Here is a 19,073-nt window from a genome sequence, read left to right as displayed (position 1 = left end):
TATCTCAAAAAGCCACCTAGAGATTTTTGCAATATGCAGGTTATTTAAATGTAACTGATGGATCAGGTGAAAGGGGGAAAAAAACCCTCCTTTCATCAACTGGGACTGTAAGATAATATTTTTTAAGGGATTAACTTAAAAATATTATCTTTCAGCTGGGCAAGGAGACATAGGAACATAGGAAGCTACCATATACTAAGTCAGACTATTGGTTCATCTGGCTCAGTATTGTCTACCCAGACTGGCAGCGGCTTCTCCAAGGTTGCAGGCAGGACTCTTTCCCAGCCCTATCTTGGAGATGCTGCCAGGGAGGGAGCTTGGAAGCTTCTGCACGCAAGCATGCAGGTGCTCTTCCCAGAGCAGCCCCATCCCTTAAAGGGAAGATCTTACAGGACTCACATATGTAGTCTCCCCTTCAAATGCAAACCAGGGTGGATCCTGCTTAGCAAAGCGGACAATTCATGCTTGCTACCACAAGACCAGCTCTTGTGGGTCTCTTTTTTTTTTTTTTTAAATAAATGGTGGGTCTCTGATATAAAACAGGAAGATTCAACCCAGCATAGTGGTTTTTGACTGCTGCTGGGATCTCCTTTATGTTTTCTTCTTAAGTTGTGAACACTTTGGGGACAGGGGACAGATTTCTTGTCCTTTTTGCTATGTAAACGGCTTCGAGGACTTCTGGTTGAAAACCAGCGTACAAATAAGAACGTTTAAAAGGGGTTGGGGAGTTTACGAGGCCCTCCACTGAAGTGGTCCACAGGGGGGGGACAGGGAAAAGAGAACACACGGAAGAGGGGTTCGGAAGAGCTGCTCACCCTCACTGTCATCAGAGCAGCCCGTGGTGGAGGAACAGGATGAAGAAGCCGAGATTTTGCTGAGGTCCAGTTCCGAGTCGGAGTCGTCGGCCGAGTCGGGTTTCGGGGGGAGGCCCGGGGGCTGTGGTGCAGCAGGTAGCTCATGCAAAGATGGGGGGAGGAGCAGGGGGGAAGGGGCAGCAGTAGCAGCACCGGCTCCAGCAAGAGGCAACCCCGAAGGCTGTGGCGGCGGCGGCGGCAGCGGCGGCGGCGTCCCCGTGCCCCCGGCGCGGCTGTGCATGTGGTTGAGGCGGGCTGCCAGGAACGAGAACTCCGGGTCCTGCATGATGGTGGCGTCTGTCTGGCTGAGGCCGTGGCGGGCCACGCCGCGCAGCAGCTCCCCGTCGTGGCGGCCGCCCTGCCACCAGGGCGGCATCTCCGGGCCCGGGGGCTGGCACAGCGCCAGCCGCTCCTCCAGCAGGGGGTGGCACAGCACTTGCTCCCGCAGGCGCCGCAGGAGATCGATGCGGTACAAGGTGCGCGAGGCCCGCTCCTCCGTGATGGGCTCGATGAACAGGGTCGGGTCTGGGGACTCTGGGGGAGGAGGGGAGAGAAAAACGGTGTCCCCTCTCTGGCTTCCGTCAGCGGCAGCCCGAGACAGTTTGACGGCTTGCGAAGCAGAGCACTCGATGACGCCCTCTTCCCCCTAATCCAGCCACACCCCCATTTCCTCCCTTCTTTCAAACCTTCCTCCTTTCCTTCATTTTTTAAATTAAATCCTCCTCTCCCTCTATATCTTCTTAGGGGATCAAATGTAAAACGAAGGTTTTTCCATTCGATCCTCCCTCTGTACATGTTAAGATACTAGGCCTGTGTGTCGGAATGTCCAGTTCCAACAAGGGTGTACCATTGCGGCTGGAGATGCTGGGAGTTGTAGTCAATAACATCTGGGAATCCCTGTTCCAGGGAACACTGGTCCCGAGCCAGTTTGACAGACTGCAGTACCTAAAGCACTGCTGATGCTGAACAGTAGTAATATGAAAGGCTCTAGCACTCTCCCTGCGGAACAGTGTTTGCACACATGACTTCCCATGCCTTCTCCTTCCCACTTCCCTACAGCTTGATCCTAAACACATTTATTTGGAAGCAAGTCCAACCAGGGGCAGGGGATGGAAATTTTTCCACTTCTAACCATGCACTGGTTCATAAAATTAAATCTGTAACTCAATACCAGTCAACTGGGCAGTCTCAAAAGTTTTTTTTAAGCAACTAGCCCTAGGAAGCATGTGCCCCCACCCCCGTCTCTCTCTGTGTGTCTGTTATGGTTAAATTTTTATACTACCTTTCATTAAAATATCCTCAACGTGGTTTACAAAACATTTAACACAATATAAAACCATAAAAACTACACAAAAAGAATTAAAATGCATTATAAAAATACAAACCTAATTAAAAGTTTAAAAGTATCTACAAAATATGGACAATCTATTGTGAATATCAAGGAACAGCTCTTTGCTCCTCCTACTACTACCAATATTTATTTGTAGGGCATTCTAAAATTAAGATTTTTAGTGCCTTTGTTATTTTTAAAATGTAAACCATGTACAAAAGTGTATGCTTCTGAGTTGTTATGGTCTTAAAATACTTACAAATATTCTAGTAAAAATAATCTCCAAATAAAGCTTCTAGTTTGAACATAAAACATATACATCACATTAATGCTTTACTGATTTTTCTCTTTTACCCTTGTCCATTATTTCAGTTCAAATACTTTTTTGGGAAACATGTAACGTTAACATAGTACACTTCAGTTTTAAGCGTTAACTTAGACAAAATATGTTAACTGAGTGTCCAATCTGCTTCGGGGCATGAGGAAACTTCCCAGAAAAGTTTCCAGTTCAGAATTCTCCACAAAACCCACATCACCGAGTCCACCAGGACGTTTTCTAGAAAGACTCTCTAGGATTACAGTTTTTGTTCTAACCCTTTCTCCATCCCATTCCCATGCGATGGATTCTCACACCAGTGTGGCAGGAAGCCGGGCAGGGCAGTTCGTCATATTTGCTTACCATCCTCCAAATCTTTCCCCCTCACAGTTCTGAATAAGGCACCACCAAAAATATAATATAAAATAAATATAATATAATATAATATAATATAATATAATATAATATAATATAATATAATATAATATAATATAATATAATTCCACTGTCCAGGATATGAGAAGGAAGGCAGGCACCATAAAGCAGACAGACTCCAACAGGATCTGCTGTTCTATACAGCCCTGGGACTTTGCTACCCCCCACTTAGTAACTCACCATCGCTGGCGGCAGGGGGCAGCCGGCACACTTGCCGACACATGGCCACAAAGCCATGGAAATACTTGGCAAGGCTCTCGTCCGTCTTCTTGTCTAGCCGGGCCAGGGCCCGGAAGCGGCTCCAGTGGAAGCGCATGGTGTCCGGGTCGTACTCCACCCCAAACGTAGAGACCACGCGATAGAAGTCCGACTGCTCTCGTCGTGTCCATCTTTGGGATAGAAAAAAGGAGATGGTTACATGGAAGACCCTCCTCCTACATCAATCCTGGGTATCCGCTATGACTGTGTAAGCCAACTGTGTGGCGGCCGGGGGGAGGAGCCAACCACTGTATCGTGAGCAATGGCTGCTATAAGGAACGCAGCTGAGGAATTATTAGTTTCATATGGAGTGTATTCAATGAAGCATCTAAGGTTTCTCTAACTGGATGGCATAAACAGATTTCTTTCACTGGCTCCATCAAACTGGTTGCTCAGTCTGCATGATGCATGCCTGTTCTGCTCATGGATCTTAGCCGCAAATGATCTTCTCTCCAGTTTGGAGCAGTGGGCAGAAAAGCACGTGAAGACGCACTTCTGGGGAGGGCCTCCGAGCTAGCCAATAGTGTTACCTCTGCTGCTTCTCCCGCCGCACCATCTCCTTCAACTTGAAGGCAGCCTCACAGCGCCGGCGCCGCCGGTCTCCTCGCTCCGCTGCTTCCATCTTGAGCTGCTCGCGCTTGTAGCTCCGTTGGAAGGCGGTGATCAGCCTCCGCAAACGGGCCGTGAGTGCCGAGGCCGAGGGCCAGAAGAGGTTCCCTGGCTGGCCTAAGGAAAAGACACAAGTGGTGTCACTTTGGTTTTTGGCCATGCAGTGCCCAGCGCTTCAGTTCCCTCCTTCAACCAAAACGCTTCCAGCCATTTACCTTCCTCACCATCCACCACGGAGATTTCTTCATCCATCATCATCATCAGCGGGTCACCCTGTAACGAAAAGAGCAGCAGTATAAGCGAGGGATCGGGAGTTGCTTCCTTGACCCTGATTAGCTGCTTCTAGTTGGCATTCAGAATATATCATGAAATACAAAGAGTTCTGCATTCAAGCTTTTAACACCACACCAGCCTCCCCCCCCGCCCATATTTCCACCCTCTATTTGCTAAATGCAAGAGGTGGGGCTATCGGGGGTGTGGCCAGAGGGCATAGCGGCATAGCCCCTGCCCCCTGCTTTCCGGAAAGGTTACTTTCAAAACAATGACTGCAAAATTATGAAGGCCAAAAATAGGAAGCATTTGAATTTTTGTTGTTTCCTTGTTTCTAAAACAGTAGCCCCGGTTTTTTAAAAAACTGATTTTCTATAGCAGCAGGATTCGCAATGGCTCAAAAGTATAAAGACACTTAAAAACCAGAATCAGCAAGTCAACAAATTAAAACAGACAAGACCTAAGAAAAATGCACCGAACTCAGCTATAGCACAGTAAGAACTAGTTACAATTGAACACAACAGCAGTAAAAGTTAAACATTTTAGGAAGCATCAGCCACTACACACTAAACACCTGCTGGAATAGATACAATTTTCTTTATCTGCCTAAACACAGAAAGGAGGAGCCTACCACTCCCAGGAGAGTTGGGGGTGTTCCACCATTTTGGCACCACCACTGAGGTGGCCCCATCTCTCATACCTGCCCACTCCATCTCCCAAGCTTCTGTGACCGGCCCAAGTTCCGCATCCTGGTGCAGAAACTCACCTCATCATCCTGCTCCTTGGCGGGAGCCCCCACTGGTTTGTACTCAGGATCCTCACAGTCCTTGTCGAAATCCACACTACGGATGTAGAGAAAACAAAGAACAAGATCAGTTCGTCCACGTTAAGTCCTGATCCTTCTTGGGCCCGACCTGTGGGCACCTCAGGCCTTCTTGTGAGAAGCAAGCTGAACTCACTGACACCCGGGTTCAGAGCTTAGGGCTCGACTCGGTGCCTCGGTATTAGCATGGCGGGTCATCATGGGTGCTGTGCTTCATCCTGCCCTCTCTCCCCACCGGACCCTACACCAAGCTAACCTTTCTCCCACTGGAGCACTCCCTCACCTCACCCATCCCCTCAGACAGCCACTCACCCCTCTCCCACATCCAGGCGGTGCTCAGCGGCAATGGCTTTGTCGTCCGGCCGACCAGCCTTCTCCAGGAAGCAGAGGGCAGGGTCTGCTCGCATGGTGTTGTACTTCTCATAGCCTGAAGGGGGCACCAAAGAGGTCAGAGTGAGATGCCCGTTTAACTAAAAGGTAAAGTGTGCTGTCTGACTCCTGGTGACCACAGAGCCCTGTGGTTGTCTTTGGGAGAATACAGGAGGGGTTTCCCATTGCCATCTCCCGTGCAATACGTTTAACTACTACTGCAATATGCATGTGCCGTTTTTCAGCAAGATAAGTTCTCAAAGTAGTTTTTATGGAAAAAGAAATAAGGCGATTCCCTGTCCCAAAAGGGCTCACAATCTAAAAAGCAAGGCAAGGGAGACACCAGCAACCATCACTGGAAAGATGTTGTGCTGTGACACAACAGTTACTCTTTTCCTGATAAATACAAGGCAACCACCATTTTTAAAAGGTACCACTTTGTTCAATGAGCTGGGAATTTTTCTCTCCTTCACCTCTAAAGATGCTCTTTTTGTATTCACAGTTTACTTTTAGCATACCCTATGTTCTCAAGTCAGGCAGCATCCCCAAACAACATCCCTGTGAGGTAGGCCACAAGACTGTAAAGCCCCATGGGGCAGAAACCTCTCCTCTCAGTCTCTGAAAAGTACCATGAACACAGATGTCTAAAAAATTCGAATAGCCCCACTACCACTCACGTTTTGTCAGCAGAGGCTGAGAGAAGACATTTACCTGCCATGGAGCCACAAGCATGAATCTATGCTGAGGGAAGCATTTGCCTGAATATCCCGTGTTCATAGTGAGCAGAGCTGTCTCTTGGGGAGTGACCACTAGCCTCTTCCACCACCACCCTCCCTAAATGGCTTACTGCTAGGCCACCTACCATGTTTGAAGACTCCAAGGAGCAAAGACTTGTCAGCTTCAGCATCCCACCAGGCCGTGGGGACCTCAGCCTGATCCACCAATGGGAACCAGATGTCAATTTCACTGCAGGGAGAAATTGATCGAGGGCGTGTGTGTGTGTGGAGAACACAAGAGAAAAGCAGATGTTAGATGGAAGCAGATGGAAAACTCATCGGTAATGTGCTGGAGAAATCTCCACTCTCTTCACAAGGCAAGAGCTAAACCTATAGACAGACATTTATGGAGAACAGAAAGAACCAAGTCTCAATCCTTCGTCATAAGACTATAAGAGCAGCCTTGGTGGATCAGGCCTAAGGCCCATCTAGCCTAGCATCCCGTTTCCCACAGTGGCCCACCATCAGATGCCTCTGGGAAGCCCACAAGCAGGAAACTGGCATGCCCACTCTCCTGCTGTTGCTCCCCTGCCACTGGTATTCCGAGGAATCCTACTCCAAATGACAAACAATATCAGGACCAGGAAGTCGCTTTTAAAAACCACGATGCTAGAGGACCAAGACCACCTCTTATCCGAGGGGGACTGCTATTGTAAACCCTACAGAACTGAACCTTCTCCTGGGGTCATGAAGCACATCCTCCCAATCGACGCAACACCTACATCTCCCTTCCATCTCATCCCCCACAGCACACCTACCCATTGCATGCCTAGAGGCAACGCAAGGGTGAGGACACAAGGAGTTCTGTAGAAACATCGGAAGCTGCCTTATCAGACCATTGCTCCATCTAGCTCAGTCTATATACAGAATAGCCGCGGCTTCTCTGAAGTTACAGGCAGGAGTCTCTCTCAGCCCAATCTTGGAGATGTCAGGGATGGAACTTGGAACCTAGATGCTCTTCCCAGAGCGGCCCCATCCCCTAAGGGGAGTAGCTTGCAGTGCTCACACATGCAGTCTCCCATTCAAATGCAAACCAGGGCGGACCCTGCTAAGCAAAGGGGACAATCCATGCTTGCTACCACAAGACCAGCCCTCCTCCCATGTTTCCCTGTCATTTCTATCGCTCACCAGGGAAATCCTCAGCCATGAACTTCCCTGGTGAGATTTTGGGCCAGTGACCATCTCCTGTCCTAACCCTGCCTCACAGGGACGTTGAGTCTAATGGGTGGGTGGGTTCGGGGGAGGGGAGTAAGACGGGAGAACTCCAGGCAACCCCCTGAGCCTCTTGAAGGAAGGGTGGAATCAATTAAGGACACGGTACCTGAACACAACACCTGCCAACACTTTTTCGGCTTGGTCCCCGATCACCTCCTGGCGCAGGTAATAGAGCATGCGCACTCTCAGCAGCACCCTGGAGAAAAAGAGTGAAGATTTGCTGCCAGGCGATGACACAGCAGGGGGACCTAGGCACCCTCTGCTGGGCTAGGCCAGGCGGCATCCCAAGCTTCTGTGCCTTTCAGTCACGAGCAAATATTGGAAGGGAGTGAGGAGGATCAGCTCCCCCGAGCCTGGGCACAGGGGACTGCCGACTGGGGCATGCACATGCAAGGAGTGGGATGGACAGGGGTATCCGCTGTCTCTGGAAGGTTTGTTTCTGCAAAATGGAAGGCAGGAGTAACCAGGGAGCAATGCAGACAGAGCTGCATCTCTGCCCACCTTTTGGGATAGACTGCAGATGAAACCACAAATATGGGAAATCACCATGTGCTGAAGAGAGGCAGTGTACTGTGGTTGTTCAAGAGTGTGGGCCTAGGGCCAGGGAGACCGGAGTTCAAATCTCCGTTCAGCCATGGAACTCACTGGGTGACTCTGGGCCTGTCGCTTCTCTCTCAGCTTAGCCTACCTCACAGGGTAAGTGTGAACAAGTAAAATAAAATTATACAGGCTCCGAGCATCAGTCCCTCTTGCCCAGTATCATCTACTGGGAGCAGATCTCCAGGGTCAGAGGCCAGGGAGATCTCTCCCAGCCCTATTACCTGATCATTTCAACCAGAGATCTCAGAAATCCAGAACCGGGGCCTTCTACATGCAGAGCAGGGCTCCACCTCTGAGCTACTGCCCCATCCTTAGCTGCCATGTTGTCAGAAATATGGGAAGCCCATCTTCTCTGGATGCATGCAGGTGGAGCTAGAAAACTGGAACCTGGGGCCTGCTCTCACTACCTATTGTGTCAAACTGGGTCTCTCCACATCCCAACTTACTTGTTACATTGGTGCTTGAGGTGTTTCTTGTAGCCCTCATCCTGGAAGAGCGTGTCTGGGTTGTACTTGCGGATCCACTCGGCTTTCTGGACGTCGAACGTGGTCTGGGACTTCACCTTCTTCCCCTTGCGGCCCCGTGGGACTGGGATGGACAGGCCTGCCCGAGGAACAGGAAGTGAGCTCAGAGCAGGGGCATGGCTCTCTAGGTACGACATGGAACCAGCGCAACAGGGATTAGGGTCATCCCAGCTTTTCATCATGTCATCATAAAACTGTCACCCACACCAACCAGTTTAGGAGCCCCCCTCCACGAAAGAGGGGACACCTCACATGCACCAGCAACATATATTAGCATCACATGAGCTCCGCCATTTTGAGTTTCCTAGAACCAAGACCACAACGCCCAACAAAATCCCATGGGGCTACACCTTGAGTGGTCTGCCCCAAAATGGCGGCTCTAGCTTGGCCAAGGTCTGGCTTCGCCCCTAATGGATGGAGAAAGAAATTGAAAAAAGCCCTCCACTTACCAGAGTGATTCTGGAGCTCCTTGGCTTTGCCATTCTCAACCGGACTGATGAGGTCCCAGATAAATCCCTTGATGTTCTCGTCACCCCGGTAGTGCATGAGGCAGTACACAAGGATGGCGCGGCAGATGGTCTCCACGTCCCGCTCGGACATTCGGCGCTTGAATCGCCCGTGAGACAGGATCTCCCGCCAGCGGCCCCAGCTGCCAGGCAAATCAGCCATGTCAGAGTTGTTAACACGAGTTAACATCTGTTCATCCACCCCCAAGCTATTATGGGACATATTCTAATCACCATAAGGGACATATTCTAATTAGTGAAAATGGTCTGTGTTCAGTCATAATGCAAAACCATGGTTTAGTGCAAGGGCGTTCCAACCTTGGGTCCTTGGATGATGACGCACTGCAACCCCCATCTGCCCTTGTGGCTGGGAATGATGGAAGTTGTAGTCCAAAATCATCTGGGGATCTGGGTTGGGAAATGCTGGTTTAGTGTCATGTGCACGAGCCTCAGACTTGTTCGCTTGCCACCACTTCCTCCCTCCTTTAAAGCTTCTATTTGTGGTTTAGAACAGACTGCAGTTCCCCATTTCATCTGAATACAATCATGATTCGCAAAATCAGTTTGACCAATTCAGTTATCAAACCAAAGTCCGTTACCTTTAAGATGTCAAAGCATGGTATGTTGTCTCATTTTATACAAACCACTGTTTCCTGGAGTCAGATGAAATGGGACACTGCGGTTGGTTCGAAGCAGCAAATGGCAGCCTCACATTCCCTCCCCGCACATGTGAGAGAAGCAAGTGACCAAAAGTGACCAAAGGTTTGCCATGGCTCATGCATGTAAGATTAAGCCATAACTTTGCGCTATGTATGAAACAGGCCACAGCATCATTCTGCGCTGCTTCTGAAATTGTCTTTTGAATTCATCTGTTCCATAAGATGCAAGAAGGGTGTTTTAAACACTGGCAGTTTTGAAATGTAGGGCAGTGCCTTATGTGGAGTCAGACCATTGGTCCACCTAGCTCAGTGCTGTCTACCCTGACTGGCAGCAGCTCTCCAAGGATTCAGGCAGAAGTCTTTTTCCGCTCTACCTGGAGATGCTGCCAGGGATTCGATCTGGGACCTTCTGCATGCAAGCAGATGCTCTACACTGAACTACAGTCCCATTCCCAATCTGGAAACATTTCCCTTTTCTTCAGAACCCCAGGAACTGTAGAGGATTCTGGAAATGTTCTAGGGAACACGTCAACCCACCGGAGGCCAGGTCTGTTGGGTATCACTGCCTCCCTGTTCACACTTGAAAGTGCACCCAGAACCACCCGACCCTCCACCCTCACACAACAATACAGCTGTGCACTGTACTGGTAGAGGTGAGCAAGGTGTCTTGGGGGAAGCTTATCCACCATTACTGCTCTACTACTTGAGGAATACTGACGAACTGTCAAAGAACCCCACTGTTTGGAAGAGATGGGATTTATCCCTATAGGAAGCTGCCTTCTACCAGATCAGATCATCAGTCCATCTAGCTCAGGATTGTCTACACAGACTGGCAACAGCTTCTCCAAGGTTGCCAGCAGGAGTCTCTCTCAGCCCTATCTTGGAGATGCTGCCAGGGAGGGAACCTGAAACCTGCTGCAGGCAGGTGTTCTTCCCAGAGTGGCTCCATCCCCCAAAGGGAATATCTTACAGTGCTTGTACATGCAGTCTCCCATTCAAATGCAAAGCAGGGCAGACCCTGCTTAGCAAAAGGAGGAAATTCTTACTTGCTACCACAAGACCAACTCTCCTCCTAAGGGTCAGTATCCATTTCTGTCCACGTCTACCTCCCCACCAAAAGGAAGGCCACATGTACCTCCCCGGCGCAAAAAAATACATGCTCAACTCAATCAATGATCTTCCCTTTCCCACAACCCTCCCACCACGTTGCCTCCCCCCATGCCACATACCCATAGACCAGCAGTTGTTTCTCCACCTGGAAGCAGTCCGTGCGCCCGTACGAGTGGTGGAGTGGGTGGTGGTGGCGGTCATGGCGCCGGGAACGCGGCCGGTCATCGTCGTCGCTCTCCAGGTCCGAGAACTCCACCAGGTCGTCGTCCTTGAGGGTGCTGAAGTGGCGGGTCTGCTTTCGCACCCGGGGCGTGTCTATCACCAGGTTGTTCTGTGGAGATGGGGAAACATCCAAAGTATGTCCCCTGGACCAATACTCAGCCCTTTGGCGGGATGTTCTCAAGAGCCAGTTCCCATAACTCAGGCTGATGCAAACTTGCAAGGCCTGTACCACTTCTTGTCATGGGGTTGGGGTGGGGAGGAAGCTGTTGAAGGCTCTCCCCCCCACTCCGGGCCCCATACACACATATATGAAACACACATGTATATGAAAGGGCTTCATGCACTTGGATGTGGGACTGCTGTGAAGCTTTCTTCTCTTTAAGCAATAAAGCCTTCAATTACTGGGCAACTTTGACACAGCACTGCCTTCCCAGGCCTGGCCTCCTCCCGGCATACCTTGCTGTTGAGCATCTCGAGGTCCAAGTCTGCCTTCTTGGCCCATTTCTGCCAGAAGTTGGGGTCATCCAAGGCAATGTCTGTCCGGTTCTCAGAAGCCACAAAGCTCGCCTGGGAAAGAGAGGAAGAGGAAAAGGTTGCACTGAGCAACTGTCACACAATGGATAGATATCCTGTTTTAATTTCATATCAATGGGTTTTTTAAAGCCACATGCTTGCTATTGTACTGCAGAGGCAGAACTTCATTTTGGAAACACCCCCCCCACCATGTGAGCAGTTCTGTGCAAGTTATTTTGAAACTCTTTGTTGACACATACCCACATGCTTTCTTCTTCCATTTCTTCAGCAAAGCCTCCCCAACTTTGCTATTATTATGTCAATCCCAAACATTTCCCCTCTCCTCTCCACCCACCCTTTGTTGCTCCAGCATAGATTATAAACTCCCTGGTACAGGGGGATATCTTTTGTGCTCTGTACAGCAAGGACGAGTAGGAAAGCGAACAGGATCTACAGGGAAATCTCTGGGTGATTTGCAGTATATCAGCAAGGGTTTCCAACTCCCAATTGTTCAACCAGCATGAAGGTTCATTCCCCACTAGTCTGCTAAAATGAAAATGAGATGGAGGAAAACCAGGAGTGGATTTTTGTGCAAAAGGAGGAGTTCCGTTCTGGGATGGAAAAATCCCTGGGCCAAGCATGTGTAAGGGGCCCTTGTCCTTAATTCCAAGTGCATGTCATCCTCCTCCTCCTGCCTGCTAGCACTATTTTGCACTTGCCTCCAACTGATGGACCTTGTGCTTCTAGTAATAATAAAAGAAAGTAGATCCCAGAAACCTGAAGTCTGCCCAGTCCTGGTGAACACCAGCTATAGCAAATTGCCTACACTACAATATCAATGCCCATCTCATTTTGCTTTCCATCCCACTATTTGCTAGCTCTCTGAAAAGATCCTGCATCTCTTCCACAGCCTATCTATGAAGATCCCTGCTGGGTCAGACCAAAGGCCCAGCTCATCCAGCATCTGGCCTTACACAGCAGCCAACCAGATGCCCACAAGCAGGGTCTAGAGCAGTGGTTCCCAACCAGGGTTCTTCCAGATGTTGCTGAACTACAACTCCCATCATCCCCAGCTACAATTGATTGCTGTCTAAGATGAAGGTAAAGTGTGCCATCATCAATTTTGCCTCCTGGAGCCCACAGAGCCCCGTGGTTTTCTTTGGTAGAATACAGGAGGGGTTGACCATTGCCTCCTCCCACGTAGTATGAGATGATGCCTTTCAGCATCTTCCCATATTGCTACTGCCCGACATAGGTGTTTCCCATAGTCTGGGAAACATACCAGCGAGGATTCGAACTGGCAACCTTCTGCTTGCTAGCCAAGCATTTCCCCGCTGCGCCACTTAAGGCAACTGATTGCTTGTCTACCACCAAATAATGTTTTAAAATGGAGGAGGGGTGAAGAAGGGATTGAGGGTACCTTGGCAAAGGTGGACCCCTTGCCCTCGCTCTCAATGGTGATGGTGGTGGTACGGCGGAGCAAGATCTGGTCAATATCCTCTTCGCAGAACTTGGAGCCCTCGTCATCCTCTTCCATGATGGCAGCGTAGGCTCCCTTGCGCAGGAGGTCCTCAATCTCCTTCTTGGAGAACTGCTGGATCTGGGACAAGAGGCAGCAACCCAACTGTTAGCAGACCCATCTCCTCCAACCCTCTTCTTATCAGCCACCCTTCCTCTACAGAACACAGAACAGGCATAGCCCTTCTTCTCTCCTCCACCACTTTTATTCTCATAACCAGCCTCTCAGAGACAGCAGCTAGGCCAAGGTCACCCGGAAACTGGGGCGGCCCTTTCATGAGGCGAGGCAGTCATCTCAGGAGACATATTACTGGGGTGTCTTGGGTGGCCAAAGCCTCCAGGTGTGGCCAACAGCTCTCCAGTTTGCCGCTTCCTTCCCTTCTGCCTCCTGCACCACATTCAAAGCTTGCCAGGGTCAGTTCTGAAAGGGGGCTGGCCCCTACCACGGGCAAAGCAGCATTTGGTGCCTTGTCTCAGGCACTGTGATACTTGGGTCCACCTCCACCCAGAAAACCTCATGATCAAGTGGGGATTTGAACCTGGGTTTCCCAAGTCCTAGTCCGACACTCTAACCACTACACTACACTGGCTCTTGACCACCGAGAACAGAAGTACTACCATAACCTTTGGATCAAGCCACACATCCACAAGATGTGGCCTTTTAAACAAATCTCTCTCTCTCTCACACACACACACACACACCACCACCCCAAACCTGGTATTAGAAATCGCACCCCACACTCAGAACAATTAGGACTAGATCTGCAGCCAAGTGAAGATTACGGGACATATCCAGAGACCACAATTCTGCTGCTGGGCCCCTTCTGCTCCCACCACCCCCCATCCCGCCAGCAGTGCTTACCCCAGCGATGCTGCCCTCTCGCCCACTCATGGACTGCAGGACGGCCTTGTCCAGCCCCAGCTTGAGGCTGGCTTTGTCAAACATCTCACGCTCGTAGGAGTTGCGGGTGATGAGGCGGTAGACCTTCACCGCCTTGCTCTGCCCAATCCGGTGGCAGCGAGCCTGAGCCTAGAGGGAAACCGAGGGATAGTATTTATGGACTGAAGATATTTAGGTGCCCCCCCCTTGCCCCTAGTGCAAGACTGCTCGTACAGAGGCCATCAAGTTGGTGGAGGACCCTAGAAAGGTGTATTCTCAATATAGGAATGGAAGGAGACCTCAAAAGAACCTGCCTGCTAGTGGAGTCAGAGGAGAGCATCCACCACTTAGAGGCTTAAGAGAGGGGGAAAGCCTACAAGACAGACTACAGGATCAATGGGAAACCCCAAAACACGGTCACTGGATGCCCAAGCAAGTCCCAGCTCTGAAGTAAAGCCATTAATGAGCTGAGCAAAGACACACCTTTCAAAATGGTGATTCTTTTCTATTCAGCAGCGGGAGAGCAACTGGTCTGATCTAACCCCAACACAGCATCCCTCCAGTGGCTGTTACTGGGGTCTATCTTACGTTTCTATTTAGATTTTGAGCCCTTTGGAGACAGGGAGCCATTTTATTTAATTTATCTATTTATTTATTATTTAAATTTTATATAGGAACATAGGAAGCTACCATATACTGAGTCAGACCATAGGTCCATCTGGCTCAGTATTGTCTACACAGATTGGCAGCAGCTTCTCCAAGGTTGCAGGCAGGAGCCTCTCTCAGCCCTATCTTGGAGATGCTGCCAGGGAGGGAAGTTGGAACCTTCTGCTCTTCCAAGAGCGGCTCCATCCCTTAAGGGGAATATCCTGAAGTGCTCACACTTCTAGTCTCCCTTTCGTATGCAACCAGGGCGGACCCTGCTTAGCTAAGGGGACAAGTCATGCTTGCTACCACAAGGCCAGCTCTCTTCCCTCGCTATGCAAAACGCTTTGAGAACTTTCATTGAAGAATGGTATATAAGTCTCATTAGGAGCCTCATTAGGAGTAAACAGGTCTAGGTCTGACCAGGGCCTGAGTGGAAGACTGCAGGCAGCCCCCGAATACATGAGTTGCCTAGGAAGAGAGTATGCTACCAGCATCAGAACAATTCTGGGGGTGTGGCAAAGAGATTCTAATTTTCTCATCACTCTCAGAAGAGCAGTTGAGATTTGTGCCCCGATTCGGCCAACCCTCCCTGGCCCCTTCTCTGTTTTCATTTACAGATGCCATATGCTACCCAACCGCTCTCTCTCAAGACAGTTTACAAAACTAACACACACCGCGTAAGCGCCTGGTCAGTGGAGGCTAGAGACAGCATACCTCCTGCCCTGCCTCTTGGAGCCGGTGCCCCCGATTGGCTGGAAAAGGTGCTTCCTGTGGCACCTCCTGATCTCTCGGTGGCCGGCAGCCAATGATTGAGCCACACGACTTGGGGTGGTGGCAGGAGGGGAAGGTCACCTGCCAAGCCCCAGAGCCCTCCCATGACTGAGAAAGGCTCCTGTTGCGACCAAACAAGGCTGCCTCCCTTCCCACCTTGAATAGCTAAGCTGGAGAGGGAGGGAGGAAGAGGGAAGGGAGAGTGACCCAGTCAGAGCACAGCTCTGAAAATTGCCTCTCATTGCAGAGCAGGCAGGGCTAGAACTGGGGGAACCACCTCATAGAACACAAGAACAGCCCTGCTGGATCAGCCCCAAGGCCCATCTACTCCAGCATCCCGTTTCACACAAGTCACCCGCCAGGTGCCTCTGGAAAGCCCACAGGCAAGAAATGAAGGCGTGCCCTCTCTCTTGTGGTCGCTCCCCTGCAACTGGTATTAAGAGGCATTCTGCCTCTGAACTTGGAGATAGTTTATAGCCATCGAGAAAGACCTCTCCACCATGACAGCCATTGGTAGACCTGTCCTCCATTAATTTGTCTAAGCCCCTTTTCAAGCCAGCCAAGCTAGTGGCCATCACCCAGTGGGACCAGAAAACCCCAACAACTGTGCTCATTTGCATGGCTCTGTCCTCAGTCTGAGTGAGAAGAGTAACCCATTCAGGATACCCTCCCCCTCCACTCCTGCAGAACCATCGCATTGGTATCATAGTCTGCAATATTCAGAGGAGCCAAGAACAGCATTTACGGGGTTATTCCTGTTTTATTCTCACAAAAGCCCTGCGAGGAGCATCAGGCTGAGGAGGAAGGGAGGGAGAGAAGAACTCCAAGTCACCCCATAATCTCCATGGCCAAGTGGGTATTTGAACCTGTGCTTTTGCCCATCAGGCTCCAACCTGCAGGCAACGGAAGGTTGGCTTTCTGCTTGCAGCATCCCCCTCGTACCTGCAGGTCATTCTGGGGATTCCAATCAGAGTCAAAAATGATGCAGGTGTCTGCGGCCGTCAGGTTGATCCCCAGGCCCCCTGCCCGCGTGCAGAGCAGGAAGACGAAGCGGTCCGAGTCAGGCTTGCTGAAGCGGTCGATGGCAGCCTGCCGCAGGTTCCCCCGCACCCGCCCGTCAATGCGCTCGTAGAGGTACCTGTGCGAAAAAGAGGTGGGCCAGACATTCTTGAATGCGACACCGATTCTATAGAGTATGAGCGGCCAGACCTTATGGTACCAAGACTATACTGCACTCCTGCCTGCCTCTCCCATGCTCAGAAGGCTAGAGAAGGCGTTCTCAAACTTGGGCCTCTGGATAATGTTGGACTACAACCTTCCATCATCCCCAGTCACAACAGCCAAAGACTCACAAACATTTGTCCACTCACTGCAAGGCCCAGGGGCCAGTGGTGACCCCCATCAAGCCCTAAGTGCAACCCCCTGCCCAACTGCTTCTTGAGCTTGTGTGAAGCTTCAATCAAAGCTGGCACCCTGCAGTCGTCAGTCCCCCTGGCACCACATGGAGGTGACCGTTTCCTTTGTGCTGTGCCCAACGCCAGGATCCTCCTTTAGAACAGGGATTCTCAACTTTGTGAAGCCAAATGTTATTGAACTTCAACGCCCATAATCCCCTTTGGTTGCGGACTGTGGGAGTTGAAGTCCAATAATATCGGGGGTCCCCACATTGAGAATCCCTGCTTTAAAGGGTATCGGAGCCCTCTTGAGCCCCTGCACCATCTTGGAAGGCATGAACAGAATGCTGGGCAGTGTAGCCCTTATTGGTGCTTTCCTCCTAGAGCTCTTCAGAGAGGGCCCTGTATCTCTTAAAGGGCCCTCCTAGCCCTGAGAAAAGCACAATACTGCGCAGACGTCAGCACAGTGGAAGATGGCTCTCACGCTGAAGGTCTTCTTGCCAAAGTGGCCCCCGCTTGAAAAAAACGAGATTACTGCATTGGTCACATTTGCTTAATTCTTCTTTTTCTAACTCAAGTGGAATATCCAGATCTTGGCTTTCAGGGTAATGCAAATTTTTTGGTCCTGGGTCGCACAACTCGGTGCAGTCTCTCACCTCTTCTGAATGAGGTAGTCCTCCAGGATGTCGAGGCAGCGGACCATTTGGGAAAAGATCAGCACCTTGTGCCCGCCAGCCTTTAGTTTGGGAAGCAGCTTGTCGATCAGCACCAGCTTCCCGGAGGAACGCACCATGGCCTGCAGGGGGAAGTCGTGGGGCACGTGGTGGTGGCAGGAATCCCGGAACTCGGTCAGGATCTTCTCTTCCGCCCCTGAGTCAGGAAAGGGAGGGAGAAGCCGGACGGGGGAAAAGAACGGAACTCATGAAATTAGAGTGACAAGGAACCCAGAGCTCAAAACTTGAGAATACAGATTTTCAAACATGCAACCAAGAAGTGCTTTTTGTTAGAAAGTTGCTTTAAAAAACAACAACACTCAGACCGAAGCCCCTTTATCCTCACACTGCTCCTCACGTCAGCAGTTCCACCTCTCAAAAGAACTCAAGTCAATTTATATAAAAAAAGCCTAAGGGAAGACACCTTTCTGTACTTGCAGTTGAAAACTTGGGAAGAAATTCAATATTTCAAATATTTATTCAGCTATCAATACCAAACCCCGTTAGATTTTTTTTAGACTCAATTAAAATCTACCTTGTTAATATCAAGATTGCTTTGATAATCATGAGGATTATAAGTGGGGCTGGGTGGGTACGATAAATCCACATTTTAAAACTTATATACTACCTTTCGTTAAAAATGGTCAAGGCAATTTATATCTTAAAATCAAAACAATCCACAATAAAAAAATTATTTAAAAAGAGCAAAGACATAATTTTGTCTTTAAGACACACCTGTTTTCTCAGCCTTTTCGCCTAGAGATGTATATATCAAATGGCATATAAATATGATAATTAATTGAAACACTCTTTAACCCACTGTAAACAAAACCCCACACATAGAGAGAAGACATATAGTTCCCTGCCTGCAGGTTTTCCTATTCTCCAAAGGCATGCCTGAATGAACAGTCCTTGGTTGCCTACAAAAGGCAAGGAGGGAGGTGAGAGAATGAATGCTGTTGTTTTTGCAGAGAAGCCCATGAGAAATTACGACATTAAAAATGGTGTTTTCAATACAGATCCTCTTCAGAATCCCGTCTCCAAAATGCCTCTCGCCACCGCATAAGAATGAAATTGGCGGGGCAGGGCTTCTCAAGCATGGGTCCCCAGAGGTTGAACTACAACTCCCACCACGCCCGCCACAACGGCATTATGGCAGGGGATGATGGGAGTTGCAGCCCAGCAGCATCTGGGGACCCAAGTCTGAGAGCCCCTGGGGTAGGGGATCGTTGCCCCGCTGCAGCTCCACCAATCCTGTAACGAGCCTTTCTCTGGCCGTGCTGTCTTGCATCTGCCCACCCTGGGCTGTCTCCTCCAGTGCGGCATCCTTTCCACCTGCGCCAGACACCCCAGCTCAGCTCTCCCCTCCTGCAACCTACCGTTGATGAGGTAGGGATGGTTGCAGCACTTGCGCAGCTCCATCATGGTGTTGAGGAGGTTGGGCATGTTGCTGTGGCCCGCCCCTTTGGACAGGAAGTTGAAGTTCTTCTCCAGGATGGCCCGGTAGTACTTCTTCTGGATGTTGGTCAGCTCCACCTCAATGATGGTCTCCTGCTTGGGGGCCAGGTTCTTCTCCACATCCTCCTTCAGGCGGCGGAGCATCATGGGCTTCAGGATGGCCTGCAGCTTCTGCACCTGGATTCCATAATGAGCAGAGGCAAGTCTGTGCTGAATGGGGGGTCGGGCCAAAGTGGGGGAATTCAGGGGAGGGCCAGTGGGTCAAAAGCCAATGGCTGTTGTGGCTAGGGATGACAGGAGTG

General features: G+C 50.2%; 1 protein-coding gene and 1 non-coding gene across 7 annotated transcripts in view; both read right to left on the bottom strand.

Moving 5' to 3' along the window:
- The window catches only part of CHD8 (chromodomain helicase DNA binding protein 8), a 68,246-nt gene that overhangs the window by 7,605 nt on the left and 41,568 nt on the right, over window positions 1-19,073 (bottom strand). For 5 of the 6 annotated variants that reach the window (XM_053262118.1, XM_053262122.1, XM_053262119.1 and 2 more), the window contains 17 exons: window positions 18,693-18,948; window positions 17,257-17,470; window positions 16,149-16,344; window positions 13,770-13,937; window positions 12,810-12,989; window positions 11,333-11,443; window positions 10,774-10,985; window positions 8,829-9,028; window positions 8,302-8,503; window positions 7,362-7,451; window positions 6,127-6,230; window positions 5,208-5,322; window positions 4,839-4,914; window positions 4,018-4,075; window positions 3,724-3,919; window positions 3,116-3,324; window positions 816-1,388 (listed from right to left, as the gene is read on the bottom strand). In XM_053262118.1, coding sequence (XP_053118093.1) covers window positions 816-1,388; window positions 3,116-3,324; window positions 3,724-3,919; window positions 4,018-4,075; window positions 4,839-4,914; window positions 5,208-5,322; window positions 6,127-6,230; window positions 7,362-7,451; window positions 8,302-8,503; window positions 8,829-9,028; window positions 10,774-10,985; window positions 11,333-11,443; window positions 12,810-12,989; window positions 13,770-13,937; window positions 16,149-16,344; window positions 17,257-17,470; window positions 18,693-18,948 — 3,160 coding nt within the window. The remainder of the gene's footprint in view (window positions 1-815; window positions 1,389-3,115; window positions 3,325-3,723; window positions 3,920-4,017; window positions 4,076-4,838; window positions 4,915-5,207; window positions 5,323-6,126; window positions 6,231-7,361; window positions 7,452-8,301; window positions 8,504-8,828; window positions 9,029-10,773; window positions 10,986-11,332; window positions 11,444-12,809; window positions 12,990-13,769; window positions 13,938-16,148; window positions 16,345-17,256; window positions 17,471-18,692; window positions 18,949-19,073) is intronic. The other variant, XM_053262123.1, reaches the window with a different exon arrangement.
- On the bottom strand, window positions 4,993-5,101 carry LOC128332185 (small nucleolar RNA U6-53/MBII-28). Its single transcript, XR_008310604.1, has one exon. It is a non-coding gene; the product is annotated as a small nucleolar RNA U6-53/MBII-28 (small nucleolar RNA).

This window comes from Hemicordylus capensis, chromosome 6 (genome assembly GCF_027244095.1).
Source record: "Hemicordylus capensis ecotype Gifberg chromosome 6, rHemCap1.1.pri, whole genome shotgun sequence".
Lineage (NCBI taxonomy): Eukaryota > Metazoa > Chordata > Lepidosauria > Squamata > Cordylidae > Hemicordylus > Hemicordylus capensis.
This window is presented reverse-complemented; position numbering and strand designations above follow the sequence as displayed.